At 42.6% G+C, this 25,849-nt stretch overlaps 1 protein-coding gene across 4 annotated transcripts in view; it reads left to right on the forward strand.

The window, feature by feature from the left end:
- The window catches only part of STXBP4 (syntaxin binding protein 4), a 118,805-nt gene that overhangs the window by 88,180 nt on the left and 4,776 nt on the right, over positions 1 to 25,849 (forward strand). For all 4 annotated transcript variants that reach the window (XR_002830909.1, XM_006095576.3, XM_023759571.1 and 1 more), the window contains one exon: positions 11,268 to 11,325. Coding sequence is in view for 3 of the 4 variants with exons in the window: in XM_006095576.3 (XP_006095638.1) it covers positions 11,268 to 11,325 (58 nt within the window). In the remaining variant the exon portion in view is untranslated. The remainder of the gene's footprint in view (positions 1 to 11,267; positions 11,326 to 25,849) is intronic.

Here is a 25,849-nt window from a genome sequence, read left to right on the forward strand (position 1 = left end):
CCCAAAATGTATACACACTTTGAATGATTATAAAGTCAGTGTTTATTAACATACAGTTCATTTTCAAAACTTAAAAGGATCTACAGAAATAAATAATGTTTTTGGTCAATGCCAGTTTTCAAACTGATGACCATTCTGGTCCAGGCACTGCTGATAACACAAAGCAGTGGAATTCCAAACATCAAGAATCATTTCATTTGGTATTTGTGTGCCCTTAATTACTCAACTATTGCTGGTTTTGTACTGTAACCTTTATCTTTTATGTATTACCATTAAAAAAAAAACCTAGTGGCACTTCAGGATAAATTTTCTTTGTTCAAAGCTTAGTCTGGCTTCACCCATTATTTCAAATCAGTTAAACTTGAAAAGAAGTCCAAATTAAGTGAGTTATCAGCTGTTAGAGTGTGTATACATTTTTGGGGACACCCTATATTTGCATGTACACACAAATGTCTGATAACCAAATACACGTTCATGGTCCCTGCCTATAAATAGTTACATGCCATTCCATTACTTGTGTGTTGCTTACAAGGCAGCTTCTATGCCAGTACAGTGCTTTAAGGCATGATTATTACACACAGAATCAGAAGTTAAGTCTTTGGGCCATCATATAGAAACAACAGGAAGACATATTTTGGCTCAGTTATGAGCAAGAACCTTAGACCAGTGGTTGGCAAACGAGCCACAGTTTGCCGACCACTGCCTTAGACAATTAGGCCTATTCAAAAACGTGAAGTCCTGTATTTGCCATCACTACAGAGCTTGGACAAATCCTAAAAGAGTTATAGATATATTGGATGAAACTAGAACTTCCAAGCCCTGGCTAGGGTTGAGGGTTCGATTCCCAGTCCAGGGTATATACTTGGGTTACAGGTTTGATCCCCACCTTGCAGGGGCACATGCAGGAGGTAACCAATTAATGTAGCTCCCTCACATTGCTGTTTCTCTGTTCTCTCTCTCTCTCTCTCTCTCTCTCTCTCTCTCTCTCTTCTTCTCCCCATCTTCCTCTTATTTCTACTTTCTTTAAATCAATGGAAAAAGTATCCTCGGGTCAGGATTAACAAAGGAAAAACCATGGAACTTCTGAAATCCCTTCTATATGGAGGTTGCAAAGCATTTTGCACAGAAAGCAAAGGTCCTGGGGATCTATGGGGCTGAAATACAACCCAAATGCATGCTCCAATCCAGGCCCATGTTTCCTAGAGTAAGGAGTGCCTTTTTCATATTTTGTAGGACCACTAGCCTGGTAAGCTCCAAGCCCTCAGAGTTCCATCAGTTCAGGGGAGGCAGTATTTTTCTAGCGCTTGCACACTGAGGGAATGCCATTCTCAACCCAGAATGAAAACTTTTGATCTAGTTTTTGCCATCATCACAGGCAAGCAGTGGCTTAGTTTTTCTTCTCTTTCCTCGTTTTCCCTTCTACTTCCTTTCTTCCAACACTAAGTCTGAGTAAGCAAATGAAAAGACATGAATTAAATATTCAATTCAGAAAATGCTATTTTTTCCCTGGCTTGGTTAGGTTAAGTGTCGTCCCAGGCACTGAAAGGTTGCCGGTTCCATTCTCGGTCAGGGCACATGCCCAAGCTGTGGGTTCGATCTTCAGTGGAGGTGCATGCGGGAGGCAGATAATCGATGTTTCTCTCTCACATCAATGTTTCTCTCTCTCATTCCCTCTCCCTTCCTCTCTCTAAAAATCAATAAAAACATTATTTTAAAAAATGAATAAAAGAAAATGCTATTTTGGATCCAACTTTGTCTGAGGAAGACTCAGTACCCTCAAGGAGTTAGCAGTCTTCGGAAAGAGGGGATAAAATAATTGTGCAAATTATCACAAAGTGAAGTGGAAGATATTACATATTGTATGAATGGTACTAACAGAGGGAAAATGTTTTAAAATCAGGAAAGTGTTTATAGAGAACATAGCATTTAAGATTTGGCTATGAGAAGTTTTAAATGGCAGTAATGGAACCAAAAGGAAGTTGGGGTGCATGGGAAAAAAAGGTAGACTGTCATAATTTTACTAGTAGAAACACTCAAAGAACTATGAGATGCAAGATTGAAACAGACATCTCATTATCCAGCTGTAAGCAGCCATAGTCTTGAGGAAATATCTCAACATGAATTATTAACTCTATCTCCATTTGCACTGATGCCCTAGGGTCCTCAAGATCTCAGACACACTCATCCTAACAAGCCTGGTACCTTAATAACTTAATTAACCTATCGCCCTATCGTCCGTCTGACTGTTTATGGCATCTATGGCAGACTCAGTGTTTGCCCTGCCACGTCTGTCACATTCGAAACTGTGAAGTCAGACATTTGCTTTTTCCGCCTCCATTCCTGGTCAATGAGATGTGAAGGACAGTCTGCTTAGGAACTTCTTTTCTTTTTAAATTTATCTTTTGTTGAAAGTATTACAGGTGTGCCCCCTTTCTCCCCCATTGACCCCTCTACCTCACATCCGCCCCTCCCAGGCCTTCACCACACTATTGTCTGTGCCCATGGACTATGCATATATGCATATAAATTCCCCAGTTAATCTCTCACCATCCCAGCCCCACCTTCACTCTGAGATTCATCAGTCTGTTCCATGCTTCTATGTCTCTGGACCTATTTTGTTTATCAGTTTATTTTGCAAGTTTTTAAGTAATAGATAAGAACACTTGGAGCTGAGATCGCCTCATTTGCCTCCTCCCTGCCTTCAGTATGATATGATGTCTGTAGCCCTGGAGGCATTTCTGCAAATGGAGGGTGGCGGTAAGGGTGCTAGGGTAGAAAGATCGAAGGAACCTGGGCCTTGCTGTTATTATTGAGCAAGCTCCAGGCTCCTTAACTATAAACTCGTGTCCGTTCACCGCCCAGCTGGGTAGTCTGTCACTATCACCTGAAAGCAGTCCTAATATGCCACATTTTCTCTGATTTTCTCCAAGCAATATTGCTTTTTAAAAAATCTGTAGCTGGGTCTTACTTCTTGGATTGTGAATACTCAACAAACCATTGTTGAACATTTATTATGCACCAAAGACCATATTGTGTACCAGAAAATGATACAGAGATAAGATATAGTCATCGCCCTCAAGGAACTCATGTTTTACATGAAGGAGTGATAAGGGCTGTGATAGAAACTGGTACAAACCACGGAAGTACCACCGGGCAGGGGAAGATGAGGTCTGCCAGGGAAGCTGGGGGAGGCTGCACAGAGGGAGCACCATTTCTGCTGGTGTAAGGTGTTTTTATTAAGTCTTCTTTGAAAATACATCTAATAAATCGGCTTAAAGACAAATATCCAAAATAAGTTTTATTTTTATGATTTTTTCAAATTTTACTGTAAGTAATGCGAGATCCTTAATAGATTTTCAGATAACCACACTTAAAAAAAAATTTAAGACAAGAATATTAACAGCAAAATGCTACATGATTAGGAACTAGTGATATTTAAAGTTGCATTACTTATGCTGAGGGTAGGAAACATAAATAATCTTGATTTTATTTCATCTGGTCTGTGACGGCATTTCTAAAGTTGAATGTCTGTTGGTTGTCCACTACCCTGTTGTCAAAATCCACAAATAACAGTTGTACAAATATTTGTAAGAAAATTCCCCTGGTGAGTACAAAGGTCTTACTTATAACAAGAACATTTCAAATATGTGCAGGATCCACTGAGCCATCAGCCTTCATGGGAGGCAAATTTCTATAGTCAGTCAACAACTATTTCTTGTGTGCCCAGTGTGCATGGGTGAGGCCCTGTTCTGGACCTGCTCACCCTTCCATGTGTGAGGCCTAGGAAAGTAGGCACTCAACCAGTGTGAGCAGAAAAAGTGTTGAGTAGACTTTCTGACCGATCCAGGGTCTAGGCAGGCATGGATCCAAAGGCACTGACGAGAAAGATGACAGGCTGGCCAAGTGTGAGGGAGATTTTGACCAGCTCTATCAGGGGTAGGCTTGAGTGAGAGTCCAAATCAGATTGAGAGATGGGATCTGGAGATTGGAGTCCACCGTCTCCAAACCACGTTACCTGCCCAACTTCACTGTGCCCAAATTTAACTTGCCATAATCCTTTTTATGTGTTCTCTCTCTTCTTTTGTATTAATGTGATCTATATTTATACACACAACTGTAAGATCTAGTTAAGAGCAGTAAGCATTTTTCTCTCTCTCCTCCTCCTCCTCCTTCCCTCCCTTCCACTCTCTCTAGGAATCAATGAGAAAAAAATAGCCTCTATCCTTAGGTGAGGATTAGAAATAATAATAACAAATAAAAGGAGTAACTGTTCTCTTCATGACTATGAGTAATGGTCTCCTTTTGTATATCATTGTATAGTGATATATTATCTAATAAGAGTCTGGTGGTAACCCTATAAGCTAGGCAAGATAGATGAGAAAGTTGTGACTCCACAAGGTTACTTACCCATGTTATTCAACTTGTAATTGTGGAACATTACGTATAGAATTAGATGTTCTGACTGCAAATAAAGTGAAAATTACACTGTGTGATGAATTTCATATTCTTTAGAACACTGATTATTAAACTCTCTAACTTGATGATTTCAATACTCTAAAGAATATTGAAATTATTCTTTAATAAGAATAACCCCCCCTCCTTTCTTCCACTCAAAATGTCAAATGCCAGAAGTTAAATGTATTTGAGTTTTTATAACAGTTACACTAGCAGATGCTTTTAAAATAAATTTGACTCTGTTTGAGCTCTGTCTGCAATTGATGGTATTGTCTTTCTGTATTTTATTCTTAGACTTTCCATTCTCCAGATTTCTCCCCATCCCAACATCTGCCATCAATCATGTGAACCTTTACTTTTTCATTCTTTTTGTCCAGTGACCTTTTTTCCCCCCATTTTCAATAACCATGAACCTTGGCATTAACAGAAAGGGTTCAAACTCCTAAATCTCCCACTCAAACCTCCCATTTGTCCAGCTCACTACAGGTTTATTGTCCTCAGTAAGATCTCCTGTTGTCCTCCAATGTTGTTTTTACTTGTCTTCTCATTTGACCTCAAGTCCAGGGTCCATTGTTCCAGTCCTTCTTACAGGTTCCCTCCATTCACATGGCCCTCCCTCCTTCCATCACAGCATTTAATAAGACTTCGGGCCTCCACAAGTTCAGTCCCCCACCTCCTACATAATACACAAGTAGTGAGCATTGCTACAGCTATACAGCCATAGTTCGCTAAGTTGTACTAGGTCTTTTAATGTCTAATTTTAATTATTTTTAGAGTTTATTATCTTACTAGAGACCTGGTTCGCAAAAATTTGTGCACTCGGGGGAGTCCCTCAGCCCTGCCTGTGCCCTCTCATAGTCTGGGACCCCTTGGGGGATGTCCACCTGCTGGCTTAGGCCCGCTCCTTGGGGGACCGGGCCTAAGCTGGCAGTCAGACATCCCTCTGGCAGCCCGGGAGCCCTCGGGGGATGTCCACTTGCCAGCGGGGAGCAGGCCTAAGCTGCAGTTGGACATCCTTAGCGCTGCTGAGGAGGTGGGAGAGGCTTCCGCCACCACCGCTGTGCTGGCAGCCATCAGCCTGGCTTGTGGCTGAGCAGAGCTCCCCATGTGGGAGTGCACTGACCACCAGGGGGCAGCTCCTGCATTGAGTGTCTGCCCCCTGGTGGTCAGTGTGTGTCATAGTGACCAGTCATTCCCAGTGGTTCAGCTGTTAGGGTCAATTTGCATATTACCCTTTTATTATATAGGATATGTCACTGGATCTGGTTCTGTTGATGGTTTTATCTTTTGACAATAGATTTTTTTCCTCATTTCTCTGTTCCTCATAATTTTGATTGAATGTAAGACATTGAAGGTACCAAACTATAGAGACTGAAACAGATATTATTAAACCCAGAAATGGGCCTGCCTCTTTTCTGTCAGGCCATTAGTGTGTGGGAATTTTTCAGCCTCATTTGTAGGCAGGCTGGGATTGCGTTTTGTTTCTAGAGTTCACCACAGATTTCAGATTCCTCCAATGTTGGTCTGCTACTCTTCTTGTGCTTATGTGAGGCCTGGAGTGCTGGAGCATTTTTCTCAGTATTCCTGCACCATCCTCAGCTGGCAGGAGGCCCTACATGCCTGCGTCTGTGGACATTTAATGTCTGCTCTCTTGCCCTCCCCTAGAGGTAGCCAGTTGTTGCTTTTTACATGGTGCAGGGTGACTGGTGAACATGAGACTGGAGGCTGGGGGAGAGGCTCTTGGTTTTTCCACTCCAGTCTCTGATTTAGGCAAACCCTGTGCTCCAGGGGCGACAAACAACCCCACCTCCTACTAGTGCCCAAGCAGGTTTCCTGCCCCTCTCCTTGTGAATGGCAAAGTCTGCTTTGTACCAGGGCAGGATTCTAGATTTGGAAGGTTTCCTGCTTTCACCCTGCAGTGACTTAGTGTCAGTGCATGGTGAATACATCAGGTTTTCCACCCCCCACCTCAGGACAAAGGAGGTTTTCCTGCAGGCATGGCAAGGACTGGCGATGTGACGATTTCTTGCCCCTCTCCCAAGAACAGGTGACTTTTGCCTCATATCTCTCAGAGTCCTGTCCAGGGTGTGGGGGTCTCCTGCTTCTCTCCCCCAGCAGCAGCCAGCTATTACTTTATCTCAGAGGAGGGTCCAGGGCATCTGCAGGTGTATCCCTGTCCTCCCCTCCACCCCCATAGCAGTTGATCATCACCTATGCTCATGCAGGGCCCAGCCTGTGGATGGTATGCCTGCTCCACCCTGGAACTTCTGCAGGTCCTGCTCCTGCGTGAGCTTGCGCCACCCAGGGGCTCTCAGGTCTCCTGCCCACCCCCAGTCTTTCTTGTGACCAGAGAGCTGTTTAGGTCTTTGTAGGAGTTCTTTATGTATTAGGGAGTTGTGCCTTTGTCTGTGCTGTGAGTTAGTCTTTCATAGTAGTCAATACTTTTTCTTCATGATACTAATTCCTGTTTTTCATGATTTCTTTATTTATGATTATTTTTTAAAGCTCCATCAGATCGAGGCCCATGTTTATTTGTTTTTCATTGTATATTGAGCACCAAGTAAAATGCTGAACACATAGTAAATGATCAATAAATATTTAATGCATGGGCCAAACGTGATGAAGAGCATTTTGGTACATAAGTAAACTGGGAACTTGGAAGGGAACAATTTTGTATGAAAATGTGATGAGTTTGTTTTTGGATATGTGACATTTAGGTGACAACCAATATTCTAAGTTGAATACATACTATGCTCTTATTTGGCAAGATACTCGCGAAGATATCGGAGTCATCACCATGAAGTGTTTGATTGGAAACAGATCTCTGATGAAGAGACTGTTATGTGAGGGTTCTCAAACACTTCCAATCAAAAACTATTTCAAGTGATTATAGTTGTTACAACAACTTTCAAACAAATATGAAAAGAAAAGAAAACTAGAAGCATTATATATTTGTAAGTATAATGATATCAGGAATGTAGAAAAATGTTAATGCCTTGGAACAATAATTATTAATGCAAAGTATTTAGCTAATATGTTATAATTATGCCCCAGTTACTTATTGTGAAGAAAAGAAAACTTTACTAATGGAAAGCTGAGTTCATTATACTCATATAAGTGTGTGGAAATCAAAAGCGCTTTTATTATATAATGTAGGCTATTTGGATTATCAGTGTATTCTGTTTTTCAGTTTAAATTGGACATTGATTGTGTTTTCTATACTGAAATACCACTGAGAGATAGTTACTATCAATTTAGTCTCCAAGTCTATATATTAACTGCACGAAAAAAAAGAACCCATTCAGTCTTCTAAAAAGAAATGCTTATTTTTTTCAGAACAGAGACTTTATCCTAAAATAAACTATATATATAATTTAATACACAGGAATATCTTGATGGCTACAGTCATTGAATAACTATTTGACTTAAATATATATGAATTGGTCCCTTTAATAAATCTGTTGTGAAGTTATAGTCCCTGTTCAATAATTATAAGAAAATAACTTGGGCAGGAATTTGATTTTGATGGCTAGCAGATGTGGCATCTCAGTGTCAATCTTGATTTTCAGATGAGCCTGTGGATTAAAAAAATACTATCTTTGAAGTATACATTTTTCTCCTTTTCATTAAAATCTATGAGTTGAGAAATGAGGAGTATGTATATAATTGTGCTGGACAGACAAATAAATCATTTAGACAAAAGTTCTGGTTGTGTTAGGATGTCTTTCGGCTGGACATTTAGCTATCTTTGCCTTATTGATCAGAAATCCTGGTATTTCGGGCATTTTTGTTATGAAAAGATGGTTTTTATGTATAATCATCAGATCCTTCGTTGCAGATAAGGGCTTGTCACTGATGAAGGAAGTGATCTGTAGCAAAGACACAGAAAATGTGGAGAAAATACATCTACTTAAACAGGCGCGGCAGCAGCAGCTTATCACAGCCTGGCTGGCTGAGCACCAGCTGGTAGTGGGCACTGAAGGAGGCATATAGTGTCACTTAGGAGATTTCAAGAAGCCAGCAGCCCGGCCAGTGTTGCTCAGTGATTGAAAATCGACCTAGGAACCAGGAGGTCACAGTTCAATTCCCCTTCAGAGCACATGCCTGGGTTGCAGACTCGATCCCCAATAAGGGGCCTTCAGGAGGCAGCTGATCAAGGATTCTCTCTATTGTTAATATTTCTATCGCTCTCTCTCTCTCTCCCTTTCTCTCTGAAATCAATAAAGATACATTTCTTTAAAAAATAAAAATTAATTAATTAAATAAAAAAGAAGCCATTCAACTGCTTATGCTGAATTCCCAGAAGTGCTCATTTTCTACTTAAAATAGGAACATTTATTCCTTGAGAGAGAAAAGAAACTCCTAGGGGGCCTGTGTTTATCTAGGAAGGAAATAGTTATGAATTTTTGGACAGGGTCTTATTCTATACAACTTGTGTTAAAAGACTGGAGATAAAGATGAAATAAAGCTTGTTTTGTTTTCCTTCATTATGAAAATAACCTTCTGAGAGCTGTTCTCAAAGAACATCCTCTACAAAGCAGTGGTGACAGAGTAAGGTTTTATTTCATCAGATGGTCATGGTTCCTGCATTTTTGCTCTGCCTCCTGCTGAGACTTGGGTAAATGGAAGTTAATGGTTTGTGGCTAAAGCCCAGTTACTTTCCTGCACATGGAGTCCGTTCTGTAGTGCGTTAATCTATCTTATACCCATCGAAGGAGCCATGAGAAGCCAGTATCAAGGACTGATCTGAAAGGTCAATTAATCTTCTTAGCAATACCCAAGGATGGAGTAGAGGGATGGAAACCATTCTGTTCTAGAGGGTTCTAATCCTATATAATAAAAGAGGAACATGCAAATTAACCGTCCCTCCACTATGCTCAAGCCATGCACACAAGCCAATCAGGAGCAAGTATGCAAATTAACCCAACTAAGATGGCGGCAGCCATGGAGCTGGAGCAAGCAGGAGGCTTGGGTTGCCCCCTGCGATGGAGGAAGCCAAGCTTCCCGCCTGCCCTGGCTGGCCCTGGGCTCCGCTCAAGGCTACAAAGTTTCAATTATAGAAGATAAATAAATCCCAGAAAGAAAAAAAAAGAAAGAAAAAAAGGAGAGGCTGGGAGCTTGGGTCGCCGGGGGGCATGGCCAGCCTGAAAACATCCATCAACCCCTCACCCAGGCTGGCCAGGCACCCCAGCGGGACCCCCCTACCCTGAAGGGTCTGTGGTCAGCCTGCAAACAGCCATCAGCCCCTCACCCAGGCTGGCCAGGCACCCCAGTAGGGACCTCCACCCTGAAGGGGGTGTGGCCAGCCTGCAAACAGCCCTCAGCCCCTCACCCAGGCTGGCCACATCCCCATGGGGTGAGGGTCCCCACTGGGGGGCTTGACCAGCCTGCAAACAGCCATCAGCCCCTCCGGCTGGCCAGGCACCCCAGTGGGACCCCCACCCTGATCTGGGACACCCTTCAGGGCAAACCAGCTGGCCCCCACATATGCACGAGGCCTCTATCCTATATAATAAAAGGGTAATATGCAAATTGACCCTAACAGAAGACCAACTGGGAATGACTGGTCACTATGACACACACTGACCACCAGGGGGCAGACGCTCAATGCAGGAGCTGCCCCCTAGTAGTCAGTGCGCTCTCACAGGGGGAGCTCTGCTCAGCCACAAGCCAGGCTGACGGCTGCCAGCACAGCGGTGGTGGTGGGAGCCTCTCCCGCCTCCTCAGCAGCGCTAAGGATGTCCGCCTGCAGCTTAGGCCTGCTCCCTGCTGGCAAGTGGACATCCCCCGAGGGCTCCCGGGCTGCCAGAGGGATGTCTGACTGCCATCTTAGGCCCAATCCCCTGGGAGAGCAGGCCTAAGCCAGCAGGTGGACATCCCCCTAGAGGTCCCAGACTGTGAGAGGGCACAGGCTAGTCTGAGGGATCCCCCCAACCGAGTGCACAAATTTTTGTGCACTGGGCCTCTAGTTGTAATACAAGAGAATGTGACTCCCTCAATGTGTGCCTGTTCTCTTGGTGTGATGAGGACAAAAACATACTCTTGACAGAAACGTGGCCAAATAACTGCTTGCTTGCTTCAGTCTCCAGTCTCTTTTTTAAAATATATTTTTATTGATTTCAGAGAGGAGGGGAGAGGGAGAGAGAAACATCAGTGATGAGAATCATCGAAATGGCAACCTCCTGGTTTATAGGTCGATGCTCAACCACTGAGCCACACCAGTCGGGCAGTCTGTATCTCTTTATAGCTAACTATTCTCAATCCCATGACAGAAGTGGAAGTTATGTTTATGTTAGTGCATAAAATTCTTAATTAACAAAATATAATCCATTGTAAATCACTTTGCTAAGCTTTTAAACTTCATAAGGATTCTGTCTTGTCCAAAAGCTGCTTTCAAACTGTGCTGATCCGGCATGCATGCGCCATTCCCTGTGGAGCTGAGTGCAAGGATGCAAAGGGAGCCAATTAAAGAAACTTAGAGCCAGAAGAGTCGAGCAGAGGCCATCTTGTCCATCCTTCTGCCTCCAGGCAAAACCCGTCCCCTGCACCCAACATTTGTACTTGAATCCGGCTGACAAACATGCTCACCACAAGTAAATGACAAGCAGCTTATCTGTTCAGGACTTACGTATGATGTTCTAAACATGCTGAGCAGGAAAGCTTGTCCGAATTGTTTTAATTCCTCCTTTCTAGGAAGTTATTTTGTTCAAGAAATGGTCTCAATCATTGTAAAGATGTGGGAGTCTGTGTCTGCACCACGAAGTTATCTTTGTCATCGTATTGAGTGTATTTCTGGCTTCCTTTCACTCTAGGTCTACCTTATGGGTGGGAGGAAGCTTACACAGCAGATGGAATCAAGTACTTCATCAAGTAAGTACAAGCGTCTCCTCCAAGTAAGCAAGTTTTTCACATCTGGCGGGAACCTGGGAGTTGCAGACTAATCAGCAAAACCAAGACACCCTCTTGGAGGTTACAGAAATTAGAAACAAGAAATGAAGGCTCACCATTTTCACTTCATGTGATTTAAGTGCTAATATCAGATATCATTTGGGGAACAAAATTTAAAAAAAAACAGCCTAATAATAATTTCAAGGGGAACATCAAAAAATTGGAACAAGGTCATCATTGGAACTTAAATAGTGACCGCTTGGATTCACTTCTGGCTTAAGGTATTAATATTTGTGAAAAGTTAATCTAATGAAAACCCCACTTAAAATTCTCAATAATAGTGCTTAAAATGAACATTCTTAATGCTTTCCAGTCTGCACAGTTCATTTACCTGCAGATACTTTTTTGAACATTTGCCATGTGCCAGGCAGTGGTTCATGCCTTGCAAATTCCATAGTGAAATATACAGAGTAGATCCCTGATATCATGGAGTTTACATAATAGTGAGGAAAGTCAGGAAATAAGTAATTGAAGAGACAAATGAGATGGTATATGAGCCACCTTTATCTTAGTGGATCCTCAGAACACCCTTTTATGTGTTCCTTATTCTCCCTGTTTGATAGATGAAGACAGTAAGAGCCTAGAGTGGTTGCCAAAAAATCCACAGCCACGAAGTTACCAACCCAGAGTAGAATCCATCTTCTGACTCCAGGATTCTCCCTAATAGACTAGACTCACCAAAAGAGACCTGTCTTTGAAAGGAATACATGTTCCAGCTGCTGACCTGGTTAGCTTTACCCTGGACAAAGCAGTCTGGCATACTTCCACTGTGTTTGGGACAATTCTTTTCATGTCAGATTTGGGTTATGAGGTCAAAAGGGGGGACTCCTGACAGACTCCTAAGATCCCAAGAGACGCCCTGAGTTGTCCTTTTTAACTAATACTTGCTGTGCATTTGGGGAGGAAGAGGGAGGTGTTCTTGCTGTCCTTTCAGATGTGCAGGTATTTTCCAAAGCAATATCCAGATTTTGTATTCTCAAGCTCTGTGACTTGACCAGGTTCTACATCTCTCTTCACCCCAGTTTTCTCATCATAAAATCAGGGAAATATTACCTACTTTATAAAGTTGTTCAATGCTAATTAAGTATTTAGCATAGAACTTTGAACATAGTAGGTGCCCAATAAGTACTCAGAAATGTACAATATGGAAAAATCGTCTTGGTGGGGGGGAAAACATGAAAAATAGTGTAACCATTAACAACATTGAGAATTCAAAAGCTTCATATTTGAAAATATTTAAGGAAAAATTAGGGGTAAACTTGTCAAAGTATTGTCATGATATATTTTTTCTTGTGGTCTCCAGCAAAAGGTAATTCATACAGCAAAGGTGTGATTTGTAACCTGCAGAGGGGAAGGGGACTGGTGGAGCAGAGAACCCAGGAATTCCATGCATAGATCACGTTTAGCCCCTTACTATTCACTTCCAGAATCCTAGCTTTTCTGGAAGGGAAGCTTCACTCTGATATGTTGGGTTAACTATGGTTAGTTCTTGGACAATTGAATCACTGGGCTTTCGGGATGGCAGGAAAATGAAAAACCGTCTTCAAATCTGCTTTGGTTTCTTTCTCATAATAACTTTGTAATGAATAAGGGAAAAGATATGGGGGTGGTGAAGGAAATAAGCATTTATTGGGCATTAGCTGGTGTTGAATAGCCAGGCATATGTTAGGTTTATTTTTCTATGCGTCATGTCATTAAATCCTCCTAACAATGTGGAAAGTGGGCACCACTCGGCTCTTACTAGGATGGTATTCTGACGGTGGTTAGCTGCCTCCTGCCCTCAGCCATGCCTGTCTTCTAGAAGGTCCCCAAAGAAATGCCTGATCAAAGAAAGGCAAACTAGTATTCTTATTCACTGGGTTCTGAATTCAAAGGTATTTGGACAGTGGCAGTGAATGAGTGTGGACCCTGTGGGGACTCCTCGCTAAACTTAGCCTTAGCCGTCTGTCAGTGTATTCCTACCAAAAGGTGAAGTCAGAGCCTAACTAGTGTCAATGGAGGAAAGGATACGAAAGGGATAATCGCCAACTACCAAGGAAAAGGAGGGAGCAGGAGAGGGCCAGCAGAGAGCGAGTGTGCCCCAGGGCCTGTTACCCAGCTGTCTAAGCTGCGGTCCTTTGCAGAGGGAACACTAGCCTGGGTTGGGCTCCCTCCTACCCGAGGGAGAATAGCACCGGAGCAGAGGAGAGAAGAGAAGGAATACACAAGGCCTTCGACTGCCCTGAGATCTAACTCACAGTTCCTGTGGAAGGAATGGAAAGGGACACTACATTTATATAGTGGACTCCGGTCTAGGAAATATAGCCCTTAGAGTGTGCTTTGGAAGGTCACCAGTTGTTTTCTTCGACCTCAATATTGACTCATAAGGAAAGCAGGAAAGAGGCAATAAGACAGATTTGTTCCCAGAGGACAATGGCGGGTTTCATTGTCTCACCATTACAGTCTGAGAAACTGTGTGGAAAGGAGACTAAACCTGTCAAGGTTACACAGCAGTAAAATCACACAGACCCAGGGCTGTCTGCCCCATAGCCACCCCTGCCCCACCACGCACACGCACACGCACACGCACATGCACACACTGCACCTCCCCCATCTCCTTATTTTAATATAGTATGTTTACATGTGACGAAGAAGACATTTTAAACAGATCTTCATTTAGGAAGAACTCTACACTTTATTCATTTTAAAACAGCAGATTGGAAACGTAGTTCTAAGAATGAGTACTTATCTCCTGGAGATCAGAAAGGTCAAATAATAGAGATAAGGAAAATCTAACACTACACCAGTGCTTCCTTTACGGGCCTCAGGGAGGAACAGGGTGCATACCAGGAACTGGGTTTGGGGGGAGGGGGTTTGGTAGAAATTAACCCTATTCAAGCACCTACCCTTATTTTACCTTTATTCTTTATGAAAGTCTTACTTAATAGGTGTTAATACTTCCCTACCTTCTTTCAGGGCACTGAACAAGCACAAGTTATTGTGAATGTCAATCTTATACATAATACAGTGAGTTCTGCAGGGGGATATTAGGCTGTATAAGCTAGAATACAGATACAGCGGTCACGTCTCTGCTCTCAACATGCCTGTCCATCCCCTCTCCCTACTCTTCATTTTTATCGTCTACACACCTCACCCTCTTCCCCAGGAGTTTATTTGAAGAGGACAGGACACCAGATAATCAGACTAAGTTCAATTGCTTGTCAGTAGTCCTTGAGGTGTGTCTGCAGGGGTTTGTGTGTGAGTCAGGTACATTTGATGGGCTTACTTCTTGGCTCTTAGCTGCGTTCAGATAGATGATGCCACCAGAGAAGTAGTGTCTGCATAAACAATCATCTACTCTGTGTCTTTCTTGGAACTTCGTCTTGTTTTTTTGCTTTTCGTTTTTTTGTTTGTTTGTTTGTTTTTAATCTTCATCCTCTCACTGCCTGGATAGCCTGTGTTGGTTTTTGAGTAGGAGTGGTTCATTTACCAGGTTAATGTACTTTGGAGACAAGGAATAACGAGTAATTAATTCAGGTTATTCCCTCTCTCACCTTTACTTGTGATTGCAATCATCCTCCGGAACACCAGAGGAGGTGATGGTCTGTGTACATACAGTCTTTCCCTGAGATTGACATCTGTCACTGGCGTCCCAGAAATTGAATTGTTACCTCTGATGGAAGCCACGCCTCAGGCAGAGGAGTAACTGTCAGTGCTGTCCCAAGAATGCCCAGGCACATATTGTCCTCACTCAACATCCCATCCATCCACGTGTCCATTGCACAACTATGAATACTTCGTGGTTGTCCACTTAGGTTCTGACTCAGGGGAAGGAAGCATTGCACGTGGTATAAACAAATTTATGCAAAGTGTTGGTGTTATGGAAAGAGCCGAGAAAACCTCAGCATATTGTTTGTGGATTCCAAAGAAATAACCCCCGAGGACTGGCCGTGAAAGACACGGGTCTACTAGGGCTTACCTGTGCGCCGGTGTCGGCTGGCCCGTGAAGTTTTCCATCATACAGGAGAGTGGGGGAGTGTATTCTGCCACCCACACTTTCCAAGTACTGTGTTATATAGGGTACAGACAGCAGAGCGCACAGCACCTACTGGTGGCTGTGCGACATCAAAATGCAGGCTGTTTCTCTGCAGCTGCTTACTGTCCGCGCTCACTTCACAAGCAGTTTCTCTCCGGCCCAGCAGCTGACCAGGCTCCCGAGGTCTGACAGTCCCCTTACAGATGGCCTTCACCACATTCCCACAGGGCGGGAGCTTGGGGAGGGCCCCATGTTCTCACATACCACACACTTGGCCTTGCTAGAGAGTTTCAGAGAACTAAGAGCATGTGTATCTCCTATATGTGTATGTGTATACCAATATGTGTGTGCACATATGTGTATCGGCAGGGCTTGCTCACTTGATAAATATGCGAGCATTCAAGGGAAAATGTTCTTAACTTTTCCTTAGAGAGTTGCAGATTTCTTAAATTTCATGACAAGTGTCAGTTGCTTGATGGTGCTATAATGAAGTTATTTGATTAACTTGACCATTTTCCTACTTACCTTCTTCTCTTCCCTTTGAAGTTGTATACTATTCCAGTTCTATAGTGGTCTTTGGTACGACTCCACTTTACAAGTTCATGTACTTTATCTGTATGTTACATAATTTTACAAAACCATTATGAGAGTTATGTTTGATAGTGAAAGTGAATTTAAATATTATAAATTAGACAGCTGCTGCATTGCTCTCATTGTATTCTTATTTTTTATTGAAAGATTCGGACTTACAATGATCAGTGATCATGATTGTACTAATTCTCTATTGCTGCATAATAAAATTCCCCCAACTTTTGCAGCTTCAAACAGTAAATATTTTCTCACTGAGTTTCAGAAAGTGGGCCATCCAGGTGTGGTTTTGCCGGGTCAGCGTGGCGCTCTCTGGGTTTCTCCGGAAAGTGCAGTCAGGCTGCTGGCGGGGGTGGGAATTGCAGAGTGGCTTAGGGGGACCAGCGCATCTGTGCCAAGCTCACATGGGACTGCTGGCGGGGGGTCTCATTTCCTTGCCACGATGTGGATCTTGCTCCATAGGGCCACAGGGCTGCTCACAGCATGATGCTCGCTTCCCCCCAGCAAGGGGCGAGAAAAAGTGAGAGCAAGAGGAACATCAGGACCAACACAACCTTCTGTAGCAAGTGCCTTCTATGACCAGTCTCAGAAGTGATGACACGCCATCACTCTGCCATACGCCCTTGGTCACACAGACCCACCCTGGTACAATGTAGGCAGCAGCTACCCAGGTGTGAGTGAGGTCACTGGGATCTATCTTAGAGGATGCCCACCACAGTGCCATTTCACAGTGCAATGCATATGCAACGTATCACGTTTATATGTCATCTATACAGCTGTATAAACAATACAAATCCTCCATATCAGATACTTGCTTCAAACATAAAATTATTATGCTTTGGTGATTTTTCAAGTAGGTATAATCATTTCTCTTTAAAAATTACTTACACTTGGTTTATACCTCTCCCTCCACTCATGTGTGCTGACATGCCTTTCTGTCGGATCCTAAAGTCTGAGGCGTTGCTGCTCACGCTATAAATCCTATTCTCCATTCCAGAGGAAGCGTTGTACTTACAGTGTCAGTGGAATCTGGGGAGTCTGCGATTTCTCCATAAAACAAGTTTCTGTCTAGAGCAGAGAAAGCCAGTGGGTTTCAGCTCACTCTCTCAAGGGTAGTTGTTACAAATTCTGAGGCCACATTCACCTTCACTGCTGTGGGCCTTGATCCACGAGGGATGTCTGCTGTGCAGTGGAGGGGAGTGAACAGGCATGTAAGACATGTGCCATAACTGTGCAGTCATTGGTCTTCTAGAGCATGTAGCTAACACAGGAACTCTGCCAGGATGGATAGCAATAATGCAAATAGTAGGCTGGAGTAACAAACAATGGCAGCACCCCTACCCCCCAAAGTTCTTATGAGATAGTATTTAAGTGCTTTGCTTTTATGACCCTAAAAGGATTTCCACTAGGCATAGTTCTTCTCATTTATCAAAAGTAAGAGTCCATTAATGACTCTTTAAAAAATATATAATTTTATTGATTTCAGAGAGGAAGGGAGGGAGAGATAGAAACATCTGTGATGAGAGAGAATCTTTGATTGGCTGCCTCCTGCACACCCCCCACTGGGGATCAGGTCCATAACCCGGGCATGTGCCCTGACTGGGAATCGAACCATGACCTCCTGGTTCATAGGTCAACGCTCAACCACTGAGCCATGCCAGCAGGGCTATTAATGACTCTTAAATCATGGTCTGAACTGGGTTGGGCTATCCTATTAGGTTGTTCCCAGGTAGGAAAGAATGTGGATCATAACCTGAATATGAGTAAAATTGTCATTGTCAGCCTGCCATGCTAATTAAAGGGTTAAGTTACAGCGTGTTATCTCATTTTTAAAAAAATAGAAAACACAAAGGAGATAAATTGGAAGTTATATTACCCCCTGACCTTATTTTGTAAGTAGAGTCTACCTTCGGTAATTCTAATGTGATTAGAAAATAAGGATCTGTGAGAAGGGAGAATGGAGAGGAAGGGACAGTTTCCGGGTTGGAAATAAAAAGCTACTATTTTTCACTTCTAAATTCGTGGCAGATTACTGTAACTCCACTTTAGTGGACACTGTCAGGAGCCCTCCTGCTGAAAACCTCATTAATTCGGCTGCTTTGATTTTTGAGGAGTTAAGAGATACCCACTGGCAACCCGCTAAAGTCTGAGGCTCACTTGATGGGGCGTCAGGGCAATTTCTATGCACCTAACCTGAGCCTAGATGAGGAGAAGGCGTGTAGGTTCCTCACTATCTTTTGCATGTATGAGACCCTGAGCATTTTAGTAACAAGACTATAATGAAGGAAGAAATATGGACCTCTTTAAATATTTTGTCCCCAAATACTTCTTAGCTATGAATAACGTTGTAAGGTATCAAAATCACTAGTTTGGATGTAACCATTGGTGTGGCAACTGGCTTAGAATATCCAGTAACTAGTTCAGTGCCTGGTATGTATAGGGACTGAATAAATATTCACTAATGAATGAATGCTGTCATTGGCAATTGGTGAGAAAAAAATATATATGGGCTTTAGTATCAGACCAACTGGATTCTGTTGTTTTTGCCACCATTTTTTGAGTGTGACCCTGGTATAATTGGTATTATTTCAACTGTCTGTTCTTCCCCTTCTCATCCAAAAGCAAAAATAGTGGTTTCTATCTCAGGATTGTTTTGAGAATTGAGTAAAACAAGGGATGTAAAACCCTGACAAAATATCTGGCTCATGCAGAGTGATGAACAGATGTTAGTTCCTCTCCCTTCCGTACTTTATACTATAGCCACTTGCCAATGAAGGAGTGTTAAACGACAACCTTGGCGCAGCTGCAGATAGAAACCAGTGGCCACAGCCTCCACTTATGCCGCTTTCCAGCCAGTGAGAAGCCCTGTGACAGGAGCAGAGAGGGCGCGTGGCTCAGGAGCCTGAGACAGCTTGCGCTGGCTTTTCTATAAATATCTAGTAGGGGTAGCAACATGAAGCGCTGTGTGAGCAACTGTCACTTAAACGAAAGGCCAGCCAGCTGGCTGGGGTGACTGGGAATGGCAAAGCCCACTGAAATGAATAAAACATCCAATCCAGACAGCGGCATCAAACTCTCTCCCCACCTAACCGGTGACAGGTGGAACTGAGGCCGGAAGTATGTTTGTCACATCCCATTGGGATAATAGAAGCCAGTCTGGGAATGCGTAATGTTCTTTGGAAACTCGTCACCTTTCTGGGGTTACACTTTTATTTAGCCAGATGCGGAATTCTCTCTGCCCCCAGGATCTTTTATTTAAATTTACCAGCAAATACGAAGCTTTGTCAAACACTTTCCCTTAAAAATTTGGTTGCTGTATTTGTCGGCTGGGGCTGCCATAACAAAGTAGCCCAGACTGGGTGGCTTCCACCACGGAAGTCTATTTTCGCACAGTTCTGACGGCCAGATGGCCACCATCAAGGTGCCGTCAGGACTGGTTTCTGGTGAGGCATGTCTCCCTGGGGTGTAGGCAGCTGCCTTCTCACTGTGCCCGCACACGGGCTCTTCTCTGAGAACCTACGGAGCGAGAGAGATCTCTGGTGTCCTCTTCCTCCAAGGACAGTAGTCCCCTTGCACCGGGGCCTCACCTCCATGTCACCGGAGGTCCTATCTCCATATGTAACCACATTAGGGTTAGGGCTTTGACATATGAATCGAAGAGGGTGGGGCACAATTCAGTCCACAACAGTTTCTTCCCATAAGATCTCTAGCACCTTCCTTTTCTTCCTCCAATAATCTCCATAACAATGCAGCATATAGTCTTTATTCCTATACATTTACACGTTTTCAGCAAATTGCAAGAATTAATTCAAACCCAGGCCTTTACCCTTGGGCTCTAGTCTTTAGTGGAAGAAACAGCTGAAGGGACGGGGAGCGTGGCAAACAGAATAATGGCTCTCCAGTGATGTCCACATGCTAATCCCTAGAACCTTTAGATGCATGAGGTTACATGGTAAAGGGGCATCAAGGTTGCAGGTGGAATTAAGGTTGCGAATCGGCTGACCTTAAACTAGGGAGCGTCTCCTAGATTATCCCGGTGGGTCCAATCTAATTACTTGCTTCCTTTAAGAGTGGAAGAGGGAGGCAGAGGAGAGAGTCGGAGAAAGAGATGGGACGGTGAGAGCAGAGTCAAAGATATGCTATGTTGCTGGCTTTGAAGATGGAGCCATAAGCCATGGAGTGTGGGTGGTCTTGAAAAGCTGGAAAAGTATGGAAATGTTGTGGACCCCTCTCCCCCAGACAAGAATGTATCCTGGCCAGTACCTTCATTTTAACCTGGCTCAGACCATTACTGGACTTCTGAGCTACAGAACTGTAAGCCAGTAAATTTGTGTTGTTTTAACCAAGTTTTTGATAGTTTGTTGCTACACCAATAGAAAACTAATACAGGGAGTTAGAGGTGGAGGGGAGAGAGTGATGGTGAACCGAGAATGCGTGAGGCATGGAACTGGGGGATTTATATATGTTGTCTCTTCACACACTATTGAAGCAGGTATTCTATGTTTTCTAGATTAGGAAACCGAGACTCAGAGTTCCAGTAGCTTTTCCAGAGACACGCCCATAACCAAGTTAGTAGGTACATGGGCCACCTGGGACTTCAAACCAGGTCTGCAATAATCCTGCTTTGAGGCGTCTTAAAGCTCACATACCAGTCAGTGCAGGGATTCCTGCTTGAAGGAGAGCTTCTTTTTTCTTTGGATGGTGCTTTTGAAGGCTCAGCACCTTCTAGCTCAGTGGTTCTCAACCTTCCTAATGCTGCGACCCTTTAATACAGTTCCTCATGTTGTGACCCAACCATAAAATTATTTTCATTGCTACTTCATTACTATAATTTTGCTACTGTTATGAATCGTAATGTAAATATCTGATATGCAGGATGTATTTTCATTGTTACAAATTGAACATAATTAAAGCATAGTGATTAATCACAAAAACAATATGTAATTATATATGTGTTTTCCGATGGTCTTAGGCGACCCCTGTGAAGGGGTCACAACCCACAGGTTGGCGACCCACAGGTTGAGAACCGCTGTTCTAGCTAATGGCTCTACCATTCCCTAGCGTCTCAGTGTCCTCTGCATTCAGTTTGTAACCCCTGGCCCGGAGACAAACATCAATTCTCTTACCTTGCATTGGTGGGAAATAGTCACATGCTTACATGAGGCTGTAGTGGGAGCTGGGAAATGTAGTCTCTGCCTGGGCAGCTGCGTCCAGGTTACAGCTCTACAGTACATAACAAATACACCAACTACAAAAGTCTGTATAATGTGTTTATTAGTGTATAATAGTCCAGTGTGTAGGTATCAGTGTCACTAGGACATGTTCTTTGAGTTCTTCTGTATTTTTTGTCCTAACGTGATTGAAAACAGTAGCAATTTTTAAGAGTTACCAGAACTGTAATCTGTGACTATAGTGCACTTCCTTTCTTTGAAAAATTAATTGCATCAGCTTTGGACCTGGCATGTTTTGCTTCTGTACAAAATTGCCAACGATTTAAGCCTCTGTATATATTTGAAAAATATAATTTATATTTCCATATTTTTTAGGAATTTTCATTGTTCTAATTTTGCAAGTCTAATAAGATAGCAATTGTTTTACATTATTTTACATAAGTAGTATTTTACTGTACTTTTAGATTCTTATAATATAATTTGATATCCGAGACCTAAAGATTTTAAGTTAAGGTCACGTGCAGCATAACAAAGTTCAGGTCAGTGCCGCACCACGTGTATGACGTGATCCCTTAAGCCTATAATGGAGCCAAAAATTCCTCTCACCTAGCGATGTAGCTGTTGCAGTGTCGTAGCACAAAACATTACTCCCAGGTCTGCTGTGATGCTGGTGTAAAAAATGTTACTTGTTTGTGTACTCACTATACTTTTAATCATTATTCTTATCCTTTCTACTTCCAAAAAAAGTAAGTTTGCTATGTTACTGTGGTAGCAGCCTCCTATGTCTCTTGCTTACCATGTCTCCTGATTACACCATTTTCTCTGTGCTTGATTTAATCTCGTGTTGTTCTGTACAGTAACCTGCTGTACAGGCTTGTAGCCTAGGGGCAGTGCGCTATCCCATACAGCCTAGGTGTGTAGTAGGCTGTGCTGTCCAGGTTTGTGTACATGTACTCTGTGATGTTCGTGTAGCGACAAAACTTCTAATGACGCGGTTCTCTGAACATATTCCCAGTTAGGCAGTGCATGACTGTAATTGGATTTTTGAATTTTCAAAAGATATGTATTTTTTTATAGAAAGTGCCATAAATATATAATAAAAATAAAATTTGTTTTCAAAACTTTGAAGATTTGGATGGGGTCCTGCTAATACTTGATTAGAGCCTCGCTGGATTTTCAAATTCCTAAGTACATAATGCTCAGCGTGTTCTGAGAAATATCATTTTGATTTTAACGGTATATTTTCAAAATTGTGTAAGAGGGAAGTCTATATATCAGTGGAAATAAACCGCCTGTAATTTTCTCTTACACATGTTTGGAATGGATACTTCATATTATTAATCTGTAGCCATTCTCATAACCAGTATCTGGTAAGATTACATGCTGACTTTTTAATAATTTTATTGCCATGATTTGCTTTTTGTTCTTACCAGCTAATTTGTTTTAAATTGGGATTTTTTTAAGTATAAATCTTTTATTGTCATTAGTACTTGCAGTTTATGGCCAGTAGTAAAATTTTCTAGTATTTTTAAGTTACTGGTGGCAAAAGCAGATTGAATTAACATATATTCACTTATTTGTTCTCATGTTCTAGTTCAGCGGTTCTCAACCTGTGGGTCGCGACCCTTTTGGCGGTCAAACGACCCTTTCACAGGGGTCGCCTAAGACCATCCTGCATATGAGATACTTATATTATGATTCATAACAGAAGCAACATTACAGTTATGAAGTAGCAACGGAAATAATTTTATGGTTGGGTCACAACATGAGGAACTGTATTTAAAGGGCCAGAAGGTTGAGTACCACTGTTCTAGCTCATATGAATGTTATATACTTAAGTTAGCTCACCCCCTGCCCTGGCTGGGTGGCTCAGTTGGTTGGAGCATTGTCCCATACACCAAAAGGTTGCGGGTTTGACTCCTGGTCAGGGCACATACCTGGGTGGCAGGTTCAGTCCCTGGCTGGGGTGCATATGGGAGGCAACCAATGAATGTTTCTCTCTAACATCAAAGTCTCCCTCCCTCCCTTGCTCCCTCCCTCCCTCCGTCCCTTCCTTCCTTCCTTTCTTTCTAAAATGAATAGAAACATATCCTTGGGTGATGATTTAAAAAAAAAAAAAAAAGATAGTGCCCCCCTCCCCCAATAAAAGAACATTGGAAGTTAATTACTTTGGCTCATGCTTCTGCAGCTTTATCTTAAACATGATTAAATAATACTTACAATCTGGTTAACTTCACAATGTTATATAAATAGTGCCATCTACAATGGAAGATTAACAAAAGGGCCTCTTTCATCACAGACAGTTATAAGAATGAATTTCTACAAAATGAGTAGACTTTTTATCTTTAAACCACTTTTCTCTTAACATGCTGCCCTAAATTTTTGAAAGAAAGCATTTTGCATGCTAGAAGGTAAGAAACACAAGGAGAGTCATTATAATGAAATTTAAATAATTCACTTGCATTTCTCTGCCAATAAAATAAAGCATGTTCTGTTAGGGTTTTGTTTTGTTTTTTAATAAGCTCTAAATAATGTCTTGCAATTCACTATTATTATAGAAAAGAAAAAACTCAACACAGTCATCTTCCCAAATCTAATATTAATGTTTTCCAACAACAGATTTGGCGAACATTCAGAGGCAAGTAGTATGATCATTTTTAGATTTTCAAATATATCGGAACGGCTGCTGATGGCTCCCCAAATCAGGTCAGATGCACTCTCTGCAGGCACATTTGCCAGCGGTACTGCATGTTCCAAGGGAAGATGTTCACTTCACAGCCAGCCTCATCTCTTTTCCGGACCTCTACATTTTTCATACTAAGTAGCAGCATCTCATTCTATGAACCACGGGGTCTTTATTAATTAAACAGCATCAACAGGGCTGATTTATTTTCTCTCTTCTCAGTCGAATTACCAAGCACATAAACCAGGGAGCAAATATTTCTCATGCTCGTATGCTGGCCAAGCCAGTCGATCTGGGATGAGCTCATCAAACAGCGCTCACTAGGACATAAAAAACTGAACAGTAAACACACAGATGCCCCATTCCATCATCATAGGAAGAATTCCAACCTTTTCTCACAGTCATCAGAAAGCCCTAGTTATCCACCAAGCGAGCCACGGTCATTAAGGGAATGTGTGCTCATTGCCAGGCACTGTCCATGCCTCACCTGATTCAGAGGCATTGGCTCTGGAGGTCTTTACAGAAGACCCGGGTGAAAAGTGTGCTTGATGCGCAGAGCACTCTCTCTGCTGCTGAGGTTTTATTTTTTTTCTAGTAGTAGCTGTCGTAATTGCATTTTTGGTATTTAGGTGTGTGTTTTTAAAATGTCCAGACGAGCCCAGCTCGTGGCTCAGTGGTTGAATGTCGCCCTATGGACCAGGAGGTCACAGTTTGATTCCCGGTCAGGGCACATGCCCAGTTGAGGACTCAATCCCTGGTGTGGGATGTGCAGGAGGCAGTCGATCAATGGCTCTCTCTCATCATTGATGTTTCTGTCTCTCTCTCCCTCTCTGAAGTCAATAAATATACATTTTAAAAAATAAAATAAAATGTACAGGAGAGCATACTGGGAGTATAAAATTAATTAATATTTTATGGCATTGTTTTTTATTTGGAGTAATATCAGGTATTGATTCATTGCTAAAAGTGTTTAATGAAGGTTACTGGCAAGGATGACTTTCTGATGGAACTTCCTAAGATATTGTTCAGTCTATACCAACATTTTTTCTTAGACATTTTGCTTTTATTTTAAACTAGAGGCCTGATGCACGAAATTCGTGCAAGAGTAGGCCTTCCTTCCCCCATCTGCCGGCACCGGCTTCCCTCCGGCACCCAGGACCCAGGTTGGCTTCCCTCGGGCCGCCCACAGGCACCCGGGACCGCTGGCTTTCCTCCGGCCCCTGCTTCGTCAGGAAGGATGTCCGGAATGACGTCCAGAGATGTCCAGTCTAATTAGCATATTACTCTTTTATTATTATAGATGGTCAGTTTAATGTTTGTATGTGGGCACTTATATTCAAAGCATGAGAATATAATTTTTTAAGTCAAATAGGAAGGCATGCACCTGGACTTACCTTTTAGGTCATTGCTCCCATTTTACCTGCTTCATAGGGCAGTTAGAGGACGTTGAAGGGGAGGGAGAATGTATAGTCATTTAAAGTCTCTTCTTTGTAAATGTGCTGATAAATATTAAAGTATTTTAATATTTTAGAATTAGCAAAACTGTCTCATCAGGGTGTTCCCTTTAGCCCTAAACATGGACGATGCGTCCTCATTTCCCCTTGCAGTGGCATTCACGCCCCCTTATGTTACACTCACTAGTATTTATATGAAATCACTTTCAGTTTAGGCAGCTTTGCAGCTTTATAAAGGCCTTTCGATGGACTTAACCTGTGCAGAATCAGCTGCGATAGTAATTCAGCCTCCGAATTAGAAGTTCCATTCAACCACTTGAGATAACAGTCATGTGGATCCCTGTCCAGAGAGGAACGTGTCTCGGTACCACTTACCCACAGTCGGCGGCTGTGCAACTGACGACGTCGGGGCCTTCCCACCTTCACCTTGATTCTTAAACAGCCTAAACTCTTCTACCCAATCGTGAACCCATCAGTGATCTTCTTCCATGGAAAAATGCACTTTTAATATGTAAACAGACAAGCTGAACAAGTT

This window comes from Myotis lucifugus, unplaced genomic scaffold (genome assembly GCF_000147115.1).
Source record: "Myotis lucifugus unplaced genomic scaffold, Myoluc2.0 scaffold_158, whole genome shotgun sequence".
Classification (NCBI taxonomy): domain Eukaryota; kingdom Metazoa; phylum Chordata; class Mammalia; order Chiroptera; family Vespertilionidae; genus Myotis; species Myotis lucifugus.